This window comes from Lontra canadensis, unplaced genomic scaffold (assembly GCF_010015895.1).
Source record: "Lontra canadensis isolate GAN:19392208 unplaced genomic scaffold, GSC_riverotter_1.0 scaffold47, whole genome shotgun sequence".
NCBI lineage: Eukaryota > Metazoa > Chordata > Mammalia > Carnivora > Mustelidae > Lontra > Lontra canadensis.
In genome coordinates, this window is record NW_022631041.1 from 1,011,638 (window position 1) to 1,030,251 (window position 18,614).

General features: G+C 40.8%; 1 protein-coding gene across 3 annotated transcripts in view; it reads left to right on the forward strand.

Annotated features, from left to right (window-relative positions):
- ARFGEF3 (ARFGEF family member 3) overlaps nucleotides 1-18,614 on the forward strand; it is a 173,992-nt gene that overhangs the window by 43,825 nt on the left and 111,553 nt on the right. For all 3 annotated transcript variants that reach the window (XM_032873025.1, XM_032873027.1, XM_032873026.1), the window contains exon 4: nucleotides 2,598-2,729. In XM_032873025.1, coding sequence (XP_032728916.1) covers nucleotides 2,598-2,729 — 132 coding nt within the window. The remainder of the gene's footprint in view (nucleotides 1-2,597; nucleotides 2,730-18,614) is intronic.

An 18,614-nucleotide genomic window follows, 5' to 3' on the forward strand; every position in this document is an offset into this window, starting at 1 on the left:
TAGTTCCTAAGTGACAAGCCTGTGGGGTTTATTCAGGGTGGCCGTGGATTGGTGGCATTTGTCAGATGTCTTTTCACATTAGCGTGTACTATTTCATCCTTTAAGTGTCTTTCTCATACATATGAAAGAGTGAGAAGACTATGGCTCTTCTTTCTCCAGTGGATTGAAATTAGATAATGTGTTTTAATATGCATTAATATTAGACCTTTTTAAACATTGTCAGTGATATTAAAAACTCTTTGCTTTCTCCGACATGATTGGGCCAACCATGGGTGTGAATGGGAGTTTGTTTTGACCTGCCATGTATGTTCCCTTTTCTCTAAGAAAATGTACAGATTTCCCATTTATTTTTTTTAAGATTTATTTATTTATTTATTTATTTGAGAGAGGGAGAGAGAGCGAGAGAGCGAGCAGAGTGGGGGCAGAGTGGGGGCAGGGGGCAGGGAGAAGGAGAAAGAGAATCTTGAGCAGACTCCCTGCTCAGCCTGGAGCCTGTTATGGGACTTGATCCCACGACCCTGTGATCATGACCTGCACCAAAATCAACAGTCAGCCGCTTCACCGACAGAGCCACCCTGGAGCGCTCCCCCTCGTTTACTTTTTTAACTCCCAAACACTCCAAGCTTACAAAACCGTGTTTGCACGGGCTTGCTCTATCACTTTAAATCCAGGGACTTGCTGGGCAGTGAGCTTTCCTCTTACCACCCTGTTACTTCCTCTGAACTTTCGCATTCTTGCAGGGCTTTCCAGTCCTTATCACATCAAGTAAAAACACGTGTGTATATAAATTTAACTCCGGGGTGCCCGGCATGCACTGTGTGACAGTGTGGGGGGCAGGGAATCTCTTTTGAGAGGATATGAACCAGTGTCAGGGGGTCCTGAGAAGGTTTGAAGAACTTGTTTTCTGGATCTACAGTGACATTCCACTGAAAGAGGGAGTCCTTACACAGGATGAGTCAGAATTTCAAAGGTTCTTGGCTGCAACCATACGTGGAATGGGATGAGGACAAATTTAACAGGGATAAATATAAAATCCTACACTAGGGTCTCAAATAGAATAGCTTAATTGCAGCCCTTGAGAATGAGAATTAGGGATTTCAGGGTGAGTCAGCCTAGAATGCACTGTGACTTACAACTAAGCTCATTTGATCTGAGAATATAATTAAAGTCAGGCATTGCTGTTTTTCAGATTTTGGTTTTAAGCAATAAACATATTTAATTATCTCACTTAACTAGAATTCTAGAGGCAGGCATTTCTGATTTGGGTGTGACCGCTCAATGGTGCCACCAAAGACCCCATTTATTTTTGTCTTTCCCTTCTGCCATCTTAAACATTTTTAAGATTTTTTTTAAAGAGCAGTTTTAGATTTACAATAAAATTGAGAAAAAGGTATGGAAATTTCCCATATGCCCCCTATGCCCACCCATGCCTAGCCTTCCCCATTATCACTCACCAGAATGATATTTTTTTTAACCAGGGATCAACCAACAGTGACAGATTTTAATCACCCGAAGTTCAGAGTGTACCTTAGGGAACCTTAGGGACCGGTCTTGGTTGCATAATTCTTTAATGTCAGACCACCCCTTCAAGTGTGACAGTCACTCTGGAGGCCCCGTTTTTAAGCAGGAGAGCATTTGTGAAGCCATCTTACACCAGGACCATTTGAAGATGCTCCAGGAGGTTTAATATGGAGAAGAAAAGACTTAGGGGGACTTCACAGTTGACTTCTGAAAATTTAGCTTAGTCTTATGGCTCCAGGAAAAGATGAAGGAGTAGGAGTTCTAGGGAGGGTTTTTGTACAATCTAAGAATTTTATGGAAAATGAGAGTTGTCCCCTCACAAAAAAGAACTGTGACGTATAGTATCTCCTGAGAGACCTCATGAAAGTGAATGTCTCATTTTAGTTTTTGTGGGATTCATTTTCTGATGGAAACACATTAAGATTTGTGAGTTCATGAATACTTCTTGGGTAAATGATTGTTCACGTTAGGAAATATCTGAAAAATGAACTTATTGTCTACAAGACCTCCTCCTTTCCTATGACAAATCTATGTTCACAAAGGGTTATGTGTGAATGTGACTTTGGTTAGGCGCTAGATGGCCCTGGGCACATTCATCCTCTGTCTCCACCAACCACACAACTTGTATGGTCACCATGTTATTTAGAATGAATTCTCTAACAGCAGCAAAAAGTCTTTGCCCAGGGGCGCCTGGGTGGCTCAGTGGATTAAAGCCTCTGCCTTCAGCTCAGGTCATGATCTCAGGGTCCTGGGATCGAGCCCCATGTCTGGCTCCTTGCTCAGCGGGGAGCCTGCTTTCCCCTCTCTCTCTGCCCACGGCTTTGCCTACTTGTGATTTCTCTGTCAAATGGATACATAAAATCAAAAAAAAAAAAAAAAAAGTCTTTGCCCAACCTTGCGAAAGGTTTGATGAATTTGTCCTTGTTTGTTGGCATGTAGCATGAGTTCTTTCCAAATGGCCTCCACCGACAGGGCTCCTGAGTACGAAAAATTATCCTCATCATATACTAAGATACAACTGACTATGGCAGCAGGGGAAAGCCTGTCTGTGATCATTGCCTTGTGCCTCTTTACAGAAGCTTCTGTCAGAAGAGAGGTTTGTATCCATGGAAACAGACTCTGATGAGAAGCAGCTGCTCAATCAGATCCTGAACGCTGTGAAAGTGACGCCTTCCCTCAATGAAGACCTGCAGGTGGAAGTGATGAAGGTTGGTTTGATGTGGCTGCTGGTTTGCGTCACTGGGATGGGAACAGACTGTCCCCCCCTGCCCCAACCCCTCACTGTTAGCCTAGAAATGCCTCCATATTGTGGTGATGCCGGCTCCCTTTTCATTTGGAATATATGGTTATTCTTGCTTATGGTCCCCCAGAATTACCTGGATTGTTGAACAGAAATGATAACTAGGTAAAAAGATAGAATTTCAGTAAATCTATATGATTTTTTGGCTTGATCCTGCACATCCAATGTTATTAGGTAACGTCTTTATCACTTTTTGAGAGAATGCACGGGAGTGGATCTGGTCATTCTGGGTATTCTGCTGCCTATTTATGTTAAAACAAAGCAGTGACCGAATGATGTTTTCACATATACTAAGGCTTTAGAAATAGGCAGTTTAGGGTCAGGAAGACCAACTTGGGGAACTACATTAGAATCCCATTCTTTCTTGTCTATTCTCAAATTCTGGGAACCTTATCTCCCCCATTTCAGTTACCAATTTGGGGGATGGCACCTCTCCCTCTCCTTTCCCTTTGCCCTCCCTTTGCCGATCACCATGATTGGGAGCTCCTTATGCCAACTCTGGAATGTGTCTTATCCTGTGAATGAACAATGAGTTGAGCTGCAGAGGATGGAAATCTCTGCCCCAGAACAGCACCTCAGTCAGAGCAACACAGCTGGAACCACTGGGCTGGCTTTTAATAATGCCATCTATTCATTTTCTCCTGGAGGAATAAGTATAGAGGAATATTTAAGAATAGTTGGTGTCCTAGAATGGTTGATTTCTTCCTGGAAATGCACTGAAGGATTTTTGTCTCGGGTAAGAGAAGTCACTCCTCTGGGTTTCAGTTTCTCCATTCAGAGAAGATGATTTCAGTCATGATATTTTCTCAGTGCCCTGGGCCTCAGCATAGCCCATAGCTGACGGGTAATTTCAGTGCAGTGATGACGAGCTGAGACTCTGAAGCAGCTGATTCACTTTTCAGATGGATGTCCTCAGGTAGATTCCTTAACCTCTCTGTGCCTTGGTCTCCTCATCTATAAAATGTGGGAAATAGTAGCACATACCCAACAGGATTGTTGCAAGGATTAAATGAGTGATATTTGTAAAGAACTTAGCACAGTATCTGGCATAAAGCCAGTGCTTTACAAGTGTTGGCATATGCCTACTACTTCCCACCTGCGGGTGCTGAGTCATAGTCTCAGTGGGTGCGTCTAGGAACATTATTTTTTTTAAACACTCTTTACTTGAGAGAAAGGGAAAGAGAGCACAAATGAAGTGGGGGAGAGGGAGAAGCAGACTCCCCACTGAGCAGGGAGCCCGACTCAGGGCTCAATCCCAGGACCCCCAGGATCATGACCTGAGCCAAAACCACATGCTTAACCTTCTGAGCCACCCAGGTGCCCCTATGACTATTCTTAAAGTAAACATTGAGAATCCCGGAGCTAGCCGATCCCGAAGATCTCATTCGTCTTTAACTCTCTCTGATTCTGTAATGCACAGTTTTGCCTTGTCCTCTGACATCCATTTGGCAGCTGTGCATTCATAGGAACTGAAGAGCAACCACTTCTAGAACTTATTTGACTTCTCCACTTCCTCCATGCCGCCATTGAGAGACAGACAAGGCCGGCTGCCATGTTAACTTTTGTGGCTTCCAAGACCAGTCTGTTGAGTTGTTCTTGTAGTATTAGGTCTCCATGTACTGGAGGGTGAGCTGTGGTGTCACAAGGAGACACACGCCCCACAGACTCACATTCTTATGGAAATAGAAGGAGAAAGTGCCCATTCTTCTACAAGTCTTAGAGAAGCAGGATGTTTAATGGTTATGTCAAGAGTAACACCTGTTTTGAAAACTTAGGCCTGCTTCCTCGTTCCAGCCCAGCAGTGCCTTCTGCTAGCCTTGCTGAGGACAGAAGTTGACACATGTTAACTCTGCTGGAAATTCTGGAAAGCATATCTTAATGGACTTTCTAATGACACCATGATAGAATTCAACATTAATGTTTGGGAAGAAATCAGGCATTGTCAGACAAGAAGAAAATAGTAATTTGGCCTGCTATTATTTAAAATTAGATTTCCAAAATGCTTAAAAAGAGAAGGGCCTTTGCCTTACGCTATTAATCATTTTAACCATTTAAACATTGGGAGTGGGGAAAAAAATACTTCAGTTTACAACAAACCTAGCCTTCAGTTACTTTCTTTTATACTGTACTTTTATCTTAGACAAACCTTTTTAGACAAGATAACTAACTATACCCTCAAGTGATATTATTAGCCTCAAGTGGATCTCCAGAACCGGTGGTCCGAGCGTAAGAGTCCACGAGGGAAGGTTCCGTGATCATTACTTATTTCTGACATTTAAATTATTTGGGTATAAAGACATACCCAAATTATAGCATTTCTGGCTTAGAAATAATAATAGTGTTTATACCCTTTCTCTATGCAGGAAAAATTTCTGCAGTAACTTCAGACAGCTTTAGAAGCGTGTGCCCTTTTCTCTTGGGTGCTATCCTACTTATAATGGCCCAACTTAAAACTCCCAAATACACCCTGGTTTTGCTAATATCATTACCATATTAAAATGGTTTTGTCACTTGTTCTCGCCAAAAGAAAGAATTGGATGAGCCCTCAAGGAAAGGCTCGATCCCCATTACACAGGAAGGGTATATTTATTCTTAATGCTTTATATAACTCATCCTCATGATAAATGATCTAAACTAGGCATTTCCTATAAAAATCCATTTTATATATTTTGTAGGTACTAGAAAATCTTTTAAAGTGAGATATGGTAGGCATTTTCAGATACCAGGACGTTATTCAGGAGCAATAAAGCCACACCATTCAGTTTTTATTTATTTCTGTCTAACCACAGCAGAGCCCATTTTTATGACAAACTCCAGGTGCCATTTTTTTAAGAAGCTATGCCATGCATTTTACTCACACGTTGCTCTCTGGTAGTGTTTGTAAACACGAGAAATTGAACCCTGCCACACTCTTAAGAGTGTGGAGCACTTGTATTAAATTCCTGGAGAGAAAATAATATGGTTTCCTCTTTGAAGTTTCCCAGAGATTAAACAAACTATCTAATAACGAGACTCAAGATTTCAAAGGTAGTGTTCTCATTTGGAAAGAAGGCCCTAGACTTTCAACTGGAGGGTTAAAGAAAAAAAATCAATGATGCTTGCTCCTGACAAATTAAATCGGAGTGACGTTTGATCACTTAGTCTAAGATCTGTTCTGCATGGTTTTACTAACAAAAGGGGGAGAAAAGACAATTTTGATTTATGGAAACAGCCATGTTTCCAAATAAAAATTTTATTTTATTATGATTTATGGAAACAGCCATGGAATCCAAATAAAAATTTTATAGCTTGAGCAAATCAAGGATCAGGACTGTAGAATCAGAAAGAAGGTTTCTCTGAAGATAGATTATCTTAGTAAAGGATTAACAGACAGCAGGGAACTACTTAATATTTAGGTTAAACACTTGCCTGCTTTGGTAACGTTTTCCCATGGTGGGTGCCATTTGGTTAAATGCCACGCAGACTCCCCAGGAGCCGGGTACATAACTAATGACATCTCCAACTAGAGCAATTAGGACTTTTTTTCCCCTTCTTCCCGATAGATAACCGGTAGAGAGGTTATTAGCTGATACAGCTGGCTGAGTCTTTAAAACTGAAGGGAACTGTGGCTGGCCTTCTGCCTCCAGAAATGTGTCAGAAGTGTGAGCATCCTATCTGAGGGAGGCAGCCGGCTTTGTGGATAAGGAAGAATGTGATAATGAATACTGAGAAAGCATCTGATGGATGTGCTGTTATTAGATGTTTTACTTTGGGTGTGTCTTTTGGTGATAGACTATGGACTCTGAAAAATAATCTGAAGGGTTTGAAGAGGTGGGGGGGGTGGGAGGTTGGGGGAACCAGGTGGTGGGTATTAGAGAGGGCACGGATTGCATGGAGCTCTGGGTGTGGTACAAAAACAATGAATACTGTTATGCTGAAAATAAATAAAAAAATGAAAAAAAAGAAAATGAGAATCGTGAGAAAACAAAAACAAAAACAAAAGAAATGATACTGGTGGGATCCTTCACAATTTTTCAAGGAGAAATGACAGGGGTTGATAATTTGATATTTACTATGCATCAGATGTGCTGGTCAATACTGTACATTCACACTCAGGTCATACATCTAGTCAAATGGCGGGGCCAGTATTTGCCCTGTAATGCCGCTGGAGGTCAAACTTACACTCTTAAACAGTGGGTTAGGTCGCTTGCCTTCTGAGTCTATTCTAAAAGGCACCTGGGTGTTAGCACTATCCCTATTCAAAAGAGAATTGAGTAGAAAAGTTAAGTCACAGGCTGATAAGGAGCAAAGCTAATAGTGGCTCAGAACCCTGTGGGGTTTTGGCACCCTCCGTGACCATACATTCTCTTAGTAGTTTCAAGACCTAGATTCAAGTTTGAAGAAGAATCAATGTCTTTCCCACCAAATTATCTAATGGCTGTGTGTGTGTGTGTGTATGTGTGTGTGTGATAGAGAAGGATTGAGATTGAGATCAGGCTGGCAGGAGGGCAAGAGCATGTCATTTAATGTTGAGGTATTTTTCTATTTTACCAAAAAGCCAACCAAACACCTACAGAAAATACAGATAAGATGGAGAAAGAGCTGATGGCCGTAGAGATAGATAGACCAAAGGTGTCCATTTAGAACTCCGGTCTTAGAGTGAGAAGGAGAGTGTGCTTTTAAATTATGTACCAACAATGCAGTCAGTGCCTTGGTCTGGGAGAAAGAAAGAGACCAAATAAAGGGACTGTTTCTAAATTCCTCTCCGTCATGTCCTGATGGAGGAGTCTCATACTGGCTCTTTATCCAATGGTTAGCTTTGATGCCCATGACTCTGGGCAGTGGGTCTTCCGGAGTGCCTCATGTGAGAAACGATCGTTAGTGCAGCTTCAGGATGAAATGGTTAAATTGTCTTCCCCTCTCGTAACAAAGAGAAATCCCTTCTTAGTCTAAAGCTACTGAGACAATCTGGAAGATCTGCAGCAATCTCTGGTATTAAGGAAAAATCCAGGATTTGATGAAAACTGTTTAATTTTAATGTACCATTGTTAGAGATTGATCTGACTTGTTTACAAACATATTATTTCTGTAATTAATGCAGAGAAGTTTGTAAAATATGTGGATGTGCTAAGTAAATGGTTCTTAAACCACCCATTTTCCTGCTGCTAAGATTGAATGATGATCCTTTTTCCTACTTTGTACACACACTGATAAAATTCTTACTAAGTTTTTCTCCCAGGTTTCTTTACTCTCCGCTATGACTGCCTCAGAGAGACAATAAAAATATATGAAGAAGTAAGAAGCAAACACCAAAATCTTAGAAATGCAATTTTCCTTTCAATAGTATGCATTATTTTTGAGATGAAGGTATTTTCACATTATCTATTTTTTTAAGTGTCACAATTTCCAATGCCATGCCATTTGAATACATCTGAGAACAGTTCTGCTAAATGTTTTTACAGATTTTCCTCGTAATTTTTATTAAGCAAGTACAGATGGAGAGACCTTCACTGTTCACTGTGGATGGTCCACAGTTTCTAGTAAAGTAGGGAGATCCTTTGATTGTTTCAGTCATTTATTCCTCAAATATTTTATTGCTTCTTGTGTGCCAAGCACTATGCAAGCCACAGAAGATCTTTGGTGAAGAAAATGAAACCAAAACCAAAAGAAACAGTCTGTTTGGAGGTTAGCAATGGAGATAGAAATCAATGAAACACGTAAGTACACATATATTGTGATGAACACGAGGAAAGAAAAATCTAGGGACCTAAAAGTATATTTCTAATAGTGCCTGATGGAGGACAGATGAAGAGGACGACAGAGAAGGCTATTCTTAAGAAGTGACATTTAAAATAACATTTAATGTGAGGGGATGAGCCTGGGTGTTATACCCAACTGATGAATTATTGAATGCTACATCTGAAACTAATGTTGGTGGCTAGTTGAATTTAAATAAGCAAATAAAATGACATCTAAAGCATAAAGAATCAGACAAGAGGATAGGCCTGGAGAAAGGGAAGAAAAGATTGTTGTATTAATTAGAGTTCATTTCAGCTGACACAGGGCAGAGGTTTATTTTCATTTTTTCATAGACTTAGGTCATTATCCTTGTTTCTGGAATTTTGTTTCTCCACCTTGTGGTCCATGATGGTGCCCCATCCTCAATCAATGGTTCACACTCCAGCCACCTGGCAAGAGGACACTTCTGCTTACAAGCTATTGGCCATGGATATATGGCAACTTTCCATCATAAGGAAGGCTGGGAAGTGTAGTCTTTATTGGGGCAGCTGTGTGTCCAGAGTTCTGTTCTTGAAAACAAAGGGGACAATGTTGAACAATAACTGGCAGTCTTCCATAATCACTTGTCACATGGGGATTACAGTCTGGCATATTTTCCCAAAAGGCAGCTGGCCCATCATCCCCTCTGTTACCTTTCTTCTGTCAGGGGCAGAAGAGGGTGGCCTTGTGTTCGGGGAGGTAGGAGTTTAGCCAAGGCCCAGGGGACTACCTACAGTGGGCCCTTTGGGGAGAGTGCACATTATAATCTCTCCAAATGGTTACTCCTTAACTATTGGTCCAGGCATAACAGGAAAAGTTCACTAGTTAGTGAAAACTAATTACATGTTTTGGTATTGTTTTTATCCTTTTAGTGCCAACCAGAGCATCTGGCACATGGCTTACTAATTGCTTGTTAACTTAGTTATTGATGGATGGAGAGGCGAAGGTTTGACCACGAGGGTAAGCAACAAGCAAAAGGAACTAAATTTATGATGATAGATAATTACCCTGTGTGAGTTCACAGATGAGAAGGATTAACACAGCTTCACACTTTAGAATGGAAGTAAGTTCACATATCATCAGATCCTTCTTTTTAGAGGTAAATGGAAGCTGTAGTGGTCCAGCTACTTGTCTGGGCTTGCACAGTGGTCAGTGGCAGGGTTACTTTTTCAGCTCTTTATATTTTTCTGCAAAAACTTTGTAGCAAGGCTTGGGACTTGATCTGGTCTCCGGATGTGTGCTATTGGATGGGTAGAGAAGAAAACTTCTCAGACTTGTGTTTAATAAACTGCAAGGTCAATGTGAGTCCTATGGCTTCTGAAAAATAATGGAACCTAATGAAAGAAGAACACTCTCTTGCATTAGATAGAATCCCCTGAGGAACACTTAAGTGGCCAAGTGTGTCTCTGGGAGTAAGAGATGGCAGAGGGTAACTGTTCTATGAAACAATCATTAGGCTCTACTGTTTTTAAACTTCTTGTTACTTTTTCTTTGTTTCAAAATACCTGGTAGCAGAGTGGTAAGGGCACAGATCTGGAGCTCGAACATCATCATTCGCCTGATGACCGTGTGAAAGGTGCTTCTCTGTTCCTCAATTTTCTGATCTGTAAAATGTGAACAATGATGATGCATACCTCCTAGAGTTGTGCCCTCAGTGAGTTAATATGAAAGAAGTGCTTGCAACAATGCAGAGCATGGGGTTGGTGTTAGCTTTCATTGTTGTTACAATTATTAGAAAAGAAGATGTGTAGCATAATGATAAAATGAATATCTCTAAACTCATTAGAATTATGAACCAGAACATTAGAACTATCTTTGCTTTAGGAGTTTCTTCTTCCTATCTCTTTTCTTCCTCTATAGTCCTGCCCTCTATACAGCCTATAATGGAAATTTTTTTTTGTCATAATGGAAGAATGTGTATTTCATCATATATTTCTGATTTCTAAATAAGGGCTTCATCATATTTACTATTGTTGAATTGTAGCTTCAAAGAAGAATTCTGTAAATTCTGATTTATCAGTTGTCCATCTACATATATTTCGGGTCCTAACCATTTGCCATGATTCCACAGTCTACAGAAAACACCCCACCATTTACACCAATAAATTTCAGTTCCATCCTGCTAGGCACAATTCATATGATTTAGATATTCTAGAAGAGCTTTATACTTATTAAATTGTTAAATGTTTCACATATAGAGAATCAAGTTGGCTTTAGCCCTTTAAATACTATCTTGTGGAACTTGGTTGGTCATGTCTACAAGCATTGTTTATGAAATTATCAAAATCCTTGAGTATATATGAGCAGAGACTATCTGAGATTAGGTGCCCATTCTGGGGAGAGTCTGAGAAGAAAAGAGAAGGAAGGAGTAAAGGTGTTATCTGGGATGTGCTCATGAAATTTACTTCTTAAACCATCAGCTGTGAGATTAGGTCAAAATAAGTTTGTTACAGACTAACCTAGAAAAAGATAATTCATTGAGCCTTTTGATTTGTTTTCTTTTAGATTTATTTGCATTGGTTTGTTCAGTGAATGTATTTTCATTACCAGCAATATATAAAACTTGGTAGGATCAGAAGCCATACATTCAAAGGCAAGTGCTCATAAACTAATCAGAAAGAGATAATGATATTTACCATAATTCAAAGTATTTGTGTATGTTGTCACAGAAGTGGAGTTGGAAAAATTCAGAAGGAGAAACTACATTGAGCTGGGTAGATCAGCATTTCAAGGAGGAGATCCTATTTGAGTTGAAGTTTGAAAGGTGTACAGAATTAAGACAATTTTTTTGGGAGGATGGGTATTCTTGGTAAAGGAGAAAAGCCCTGTGGATTAGAAAGTGTGGGCTTACACTGGGATTCCTGAAGGTGGGTGAGCCATGAGTCTGGAGGTTAGGTTGGGGGAGATTCTCTAGGGCCTGGTAGAGGAAGCGGGAAAGGGACACTTCCAGAGCTGAGTGTTAGATGTTGAAGGTGCACAGGAAGAAGGAAGGGCTTTGCAGGATGGTCCGAAGTCAACAGGACTGAGTCAGAGGCACTGGTGAACTAGCTTATTGTAAGAATCTAAGCGAGAAGTCCTGAGGATGTGAATCAGATTGCAGCAATAGGAAGGGTCCTTAGCAACGCTGTGCAGACAGGTGCATCCACGTGCTCCGAGTCGATAGGCAGGGAGAGAAGCAGGAGCCGCAGTGACTGGCACTGGAGTAGGTGGTAAGTGGGCGGGAAAGGAAAAATCCAAGGTGATGATGGGACGAGGAACCAGAGTTTCTGACTGAATGATGGATTTTAAGGAGCCAATTTAAGAGAGACATAGTGAGTTCACATTGTCAGATATGAAAGGATCATAATATTTTTAAAGGGTCATGTAAAGAAATACAAGGAGTTTAGCACTAGAGGCTTTCCAAAGTGGAGGAAAGTTCACTGTAAATTCCATAAGGATGACTGGCTTTTGAATATTTGTTTCTAATCGTATGTATATGTTCACAGTTATATTAATTATGTATATAGACTTTTATTTCTTTTCACTTTAGATTATAAACATTTCCCGGATGGCTATATTTATTCTTTCAAGTGTAATTTTTTTCTTCTTCAAGTGTAATTTTAATGGTTATATAATTAGGAATTTGAGAGGTGGGGGAAGTATTATCTGTTTACCATGTTGGAGATTTAATGATTTTCATGGAATTGCATATACTCAATGGTGATGTTGAGAAGTTGAAATTAGGGATGGAAACTTGGAGGAAATGTTGGCTCCAATGATAGATTTTTGAGTCTCCAGTTAGAGGGAGAAATTATGGGAACTTGCCAAGGGAGAGAATTTGGAGGAAAGAATAAGAATGGTTTATTTATTTGTTCAAGTGAATCAGCCAAGTTCATTATGATTTAATATGTACAAAGAAATTTTTTACAGAATCACTGTTATAGTATTTCCTAGAATTAGGTGCTAAGGTCATATTAATAAATATGAATGAATATCAGACTTAACTACTAGAGGCACCAAATCAAGGCCAGAAAAGACACAACCATATGCCAATGAATAATTAGAAATATTTTCCAAACTGGGTACTCAGGAACACTAGCAAAATATTTTCTATGGACTAAAAAAATCTCAGAATAGCCATTTGCCAGAATGTGGGCAAGTTGAACCAGAAAGTGATTTCTCAAATTATCTGTCACCTGAGCCTAAGAGAAGTCAGTTCAAGTCCTAAGGGGTAGAGGGTTCATGCAATACAATAATTTCATTTATTTTCTTTGAACCAAAATAAAGGGTCATAGATCAACTACTTCTTGTTACTTTCAGTCCGGGGTCTCTGAAACCTAATGAAGGATCAGTGGGTCCTTCCCAGATGCCATCTGAAAGTTCTGGATTCTAGCTTGGAGGCTTCTGGAAGAAGAGTAATAATATTGTAGGGGTTCTCATAATATTGTAGTTGACACAGTTGGGATTGCCACTGTCATTGGAGGGGAGAGGCCAGGGGTACTGCTAACACCCTACAATGCACAGGACAGTCCCCCAGAAAAAGAAGTATTTGACCCAAAATGTCCATAGTATTGAAGTTGAAAAACTTTGATCAAAAAATAAGGGGAGGGGCACCTGGGTGGCTCAGTGGGTTAAAGCCTCTGCCTTCGGCTCAGGTCATGATCCCAGGGTCCTGGGATCGAGCCCCACATCGGGCTCTCTGCTTAGCCAGGAGCCTGCTTCCCTCTCTCTCTCTGCCTGCCTCTCTGCCTACTTGTGATCTCTGTCTGTCAAATAAGTAAATAAAATCTTTAAAAAAAAAATAAGGGAAAAAAATGCTTATTTTGGGCAGCCATATTTTACATTTAGATAAAAGAAAATGTACCAGGACATTCGGTATGTACTTTGTGACTACCCGCAACCCCACTCTGATGGCACATGTTCTGCCATCTCTGGAAAACGGAGTCTGCTTTGTTTCTTGTATTTCAAGTCTGTTTCTACTTCATGGCCAAGGTATACTGTCAGCGGTACGCACGCCGTAAGGCTGCAGGGGCAGAAGTGGGACATGCCCTGCACTGAATGGAAAGGCATTTGGTGGCTCAGAATTCCCATGCTCAACACTGAAGTTCCCATCCTTGTTTTTGCCATATTTGACAGAGTAAAAAAAGAACTGGAAGGTTTCTAAAGAGAAGGAATTATGCAATCATTTTTAATTTTATGAAGTTTCATGCCAAGACATAGCAAAGGCCAGAAGGAACTGTGCATTAAGGAACAAAGTTAGATTTTCAGCCAGAACCCGAGCTGGGGTTTGAAATGCACTTGGCATTAAGAATTTGAAGAGAGTCTCCTCCTCTCCATGCACCAGGAAAGACAAGGCCTTCTGTGGGCTGTACTCAAGGTTTTAGCTACTTTTTTGAGCTCTGGTGGATTTTGTTTGGTTTGATTTATAAATAACATCTGGTATTTGGAAAAATGAAACTACAGTCACCTCAAGATGCACTCATATGTAAAATAAGGTAATTTTAATAGTTTAAGAAAGAGGAAAAGAAGAATTCCTTAGTATACCCCTGTGTCCTCAGTGGGCCTTGACTCCCCCAAATCAGCACATTTCTTTATGGAACCCATGTCTTCTTTCCTAGGATTAACTTATTAATAGTGTGTGTTGTAGTGTATTAAATTTAAAGGTCCATGAAAAGATGAAAGTAGCATTACGGCTAGTATGCTCTGAATTAGACCTTGAGAGCTTGTCCAGAGTACAGTGATTTTCCCAGTCATAGTACCCATTACAATTTATTGCAACCCCTTATTTAATGATGGTCTTCAACACCAGGTGTTAGCTCTGCAAGATCAGGGATCAGGGTGTCTTTTTGGTTCAGTACTATATGCCCAACACCAGCCTTAGATCAGACCCCTAATAACACACCCATAAATACTTGTTGGATCCATGAATGGAAGCCTGAGTTATGCAGCACATGGTTAGATGTAAAGTAGACATGCAGTTGCTACCCATTAAGGTCAAGAACCACTTCTCCACTCCAGTATTTGCAGGAATGGTCCTGGAGAGGACTCATTTGGAACCTTGGCAGAAATGAGATCTTCGAATCCTAAATCTTAGGCAAGCTACCATTTACTATGTTGACCGCAAAAGGTAGGTTCTCAGCAGAGCATAGCAGAAGGTCTCAGAAAGGAAAAAATGTTCCATGAGTCTCATGGGAGATGGCCTCTGGTTAGGAGAGATGATTTTTTCCCTGTCCAGAGTGAATGTCCTGCTAGGTGGCTGGACATTCCTAAAGGAGGCTTACAGAATTCTGATCACCCTAACCAAGTCATCAGAAACTCTAGGATTCTTACCTTATGAATACTTTTACTACTTACTTTTACTTTTATGGTCACAAAACCTGCCATTTTGTGATTGTACACAATACCAACCTGATTCTGCCATTCAGATTCCCAGGATAATTTTCTTCTGTATGACTGGGCTGTCTTAATATGTTTTCTACACATTTCACAATAATGACCAGGTATGAAGGTGCACAGTCTCACTGAAACTCTGAGGGTCATCATTCATGTGGACCGTGCATCAGAAGGGGCGAGCCTGGACCAGGACACCACACCTCCTGGGGCCTGGCAAGTTGCCAGAAACATGGTGGGCATCAAAAAGTCACACTTTACTCCTCTAAGAAGCTTATAAATCTAATGAGGCATAGAGAGGGTGCACAGGTTTAACTAATATGTCTAAGCTGCTCCAAAGAAATATATAGAATATATGGACCATATCTTCTTTATCCATTTGTCTGTTGAAGGGCATCTCAGCTCTTTCCACATTTTGGCTATTGTGGACATTGGGGTACAGATGGCCCTTCTTTTCACTACATTTGTATCTTTGGAGTAGATACCCTGTAGTGCAATTGCTGGGTCATAAGATAACTCTATTTTTTTATTTTTTGAGGAATCTGCACACTGTTTTTCCAAAGTGTTTACACCAACTTACATTCCCACCAACAATGTAAGAAGGTTCCCCTTTCTCCACATCCTCTCCAACTTTTGTTGTTTCCTGCCTTGTTGATCTTTGCAATTCTAACTGGTGTAAGGTGGTATCTCAGTGTTGTTTTTATTTGAATTTCACTGATACCTAGTGATGAACATTTTTTCATGTGTCATTTGTATGTCTTCATTGGAGAAGTGTCTGTTCGTGTCTTCTGCCCATTTTTTGACATGATTATCTGGTTTTTTGGTGTTGAGTTTGAGAAGTTCTTTATAGTTCTTGGATATCAGCCCTTGGTCTATAGTGTCATTTGCGAATATCTTCTCCCATTCCTGCCTTTTTGTTTTGTTGACTGTTTCCTTTGTTGTGCAGAAGGTTTTTATTTTGATGAAGTCCCAAAAGTTCATTTTTGCTTTTGTTTCCTTTGCCTTTGGAGACATGTTTAAATTTATGATCATAAACCTCTTTTTTTTTTTTAGAGAGATTTTATTTATTCATTTGAGAGAGAGAGAGAGAGAGAGAGAGAGAGCAGAGGGAGAAGCAGACTCCTGGCTGAGCAGGGAGCCTGATATGGGTCTCAATCTCAGGACCCTAAGACTGTGACCTGAGCTGAAGGCATATGCTTAACTGAATGAGCTACCCAGGTGCCCCAAAGTTTCTATACATCTTTTAAATTGAAGGGTTGCTTCTTATATACCATAGCTATTTGATTATTGTTTTTTTTTTAATGATTGGGATTTCTCTCAGCCTTTGCAATGATTTTTCCCATTTCCTGGAAAACCTTGTTCCTGGAAAACCTGTTTCCCTATCCTCATAGCTCCTCTATGGAGGCCATGCCAGCAAGCTGAATTGTGAGACACTGCCAATCACCCAAGTTCCTGCTGTTCAGCAACAACAATGACTTAGTCAATAAGCTTTACTGACCTTGTGAGGGATGTATTTTTAATGGATTCGCCCTCAGGGTTTAGTCACTCCTGTTTTCCTTGAGGCCAGTGTGTGCAGAATGTGAATCTGAACTTTTTGCCTACTCATGATGCAACAGAAATCAGATTCTTTGAATTCATTAGCTGTCCCCCAAATGTCCTACCCAGTCTTTGTTTTAATCCAGTGAATGAATGCTTACTAGGCATTGGGCACATCAGCCATTTCTCCACTGATTGTTTGTGATAAGTCATTTCTGTCTACTGAGTCATCCTTGCCAGACACTGTGCTCTTTATATAGACCATGTGAGTCATAGGGGCCCAGGAGAACTGTCCTCCCTGTATTTAAAACCTTCTATGCTTCTGACACCAGAAACTCTACCTGAGCTTAAGGAGCTTTCATTCTCTTTAGTTGTTCTTAGTTTTTGCAAATAATTCCATGAGTCTTTGGATATTGGTGGCCAGACATGAAGTGTGGAAAGCCTTTTTTCAAAGATCTTTTAAACTCTATCAGCATTAGCTTGGTCCAGGGATCCACAGCTTCCTTCAGACTGTTGCTAGGGGGCCTCATTCTATATTGACTGGCTTCCCTGTGGCAAAGGAAGTTGACCCTTCTCTGTTCCCCAGAGAACCTTGATTACCAAATACCACCGACTCAGTGTCCTTCATGAAGATGTCCCCATTGGTATTGCTCCCACTTCCCCCAACCCCTTCTGCCTGAAAGCATCTCTTGTCACAGAAAACCACTTTGGTTTTTGAAAATTTCTTTCCATATCCACTCTTGTGCACCTTGTATGGATGTACAGAGTAATGGAGGGCAGAAAGCTGATCACCAGTCTTCGAAGTAACAGTAACCAATTTAGACAAATATTTGCCATTATTTTCACCTTGTAAAGTATTACCAGTTGCCAGTCTTTATTGTAAATACTTAAAAAGCCAAGAGCCCAGATGGAAAAGCCATTTCCCAACTCCTTGGACCACCATCTCCATCAGTCCCTCATAACCTCCCACTCACCTGCCAGGAATCACAGCGGGGGGAGCAGTTCAGGAAAAGGAAGCTGTGTGACATAGCAAAAACTCAAAGTAAGACAGCACCATATAAGAAAGCCTTGAGGGTCTTTCAGGTGCCCAGTGGATGTTTTAGTCTAATGGGAAGATTATCAATAAGTAAACCAGTTGTTTATGAGACTGGCACATGCTTTTAAGTCATGAAGCAAAGAGATGTGACAAACCAGTTAGAGGGTTTTGTTGTCAGAGGAGGACACCTCTCTGAGTCACATGAGGAACAAATGCAGGAAGAGCCAAGGACAGGAGGGTTTCAGGCAAAGGTACCACCAAATACAGAGGCATTAGATGATATGGACTCCCTCCAAGCCCAGTTAGGTCCTGGTGACACTGCTGTCTCTCCTCAGTTTTCATCACTTCTTGTCTACCAAGCCCTAACCCCCAAAGATATTCATTAAACAGAAGAAAGCCTTTTCCCAGGAGGACTTAGGACAGCTGTTCCCACAATCTCTGTCAGCCTGCTTGACATGGGACGATTTTTATCTGGACTTGACTCTTGGGTGTCTGGCACCTTAAGGATCAAAAGACTGAGGGACAGACCCGCAAGGAACTTATCTAAGCTCATGACTATAAAGTTGGCAAAAATCCCCTTTTCCTTGTTTAATCACGTACATATTTGTTTTCCCTGGAGGGGCAGCTGTTCCTAGGGTGGCCTGGCCAGTAACTAAGACTGAGGGATTAGGAGAGATTCCTTGTCCCATCTGGCAATTGCACTTTTTGCTGTGCTGATTAGGTGTATATCCTGAATTAGGTAGATTTGTGAGGCTTCAGCATTCTTTCATGAATTGGGCAGTACCAGATAAGAAGCCTCCTCAGGCAACCCCCACTGACAGGCCAAGTTGCTGGCAGGACCCAGGTGTTGGGTTTGAGATCAAGGAGCAGACACCGGCAGTTCTATCTCAGACTAGCAGGGAGAAAATTCACAGTGCCGCAAGTCAAAGGATGGAACAGGGAGAGTCTTGCCTCTTATCCACAAAATTAGAAACAATTTTTAAAATGCCGCAGGCTTTTGTCCATCTGTTTTGTCCATCTGTTCTGTGATAGCTCTACAGATACAAAGTGAGATTTTTAGTGGTCATTAAAGATTTTGCAAATGTCTCTAACTCA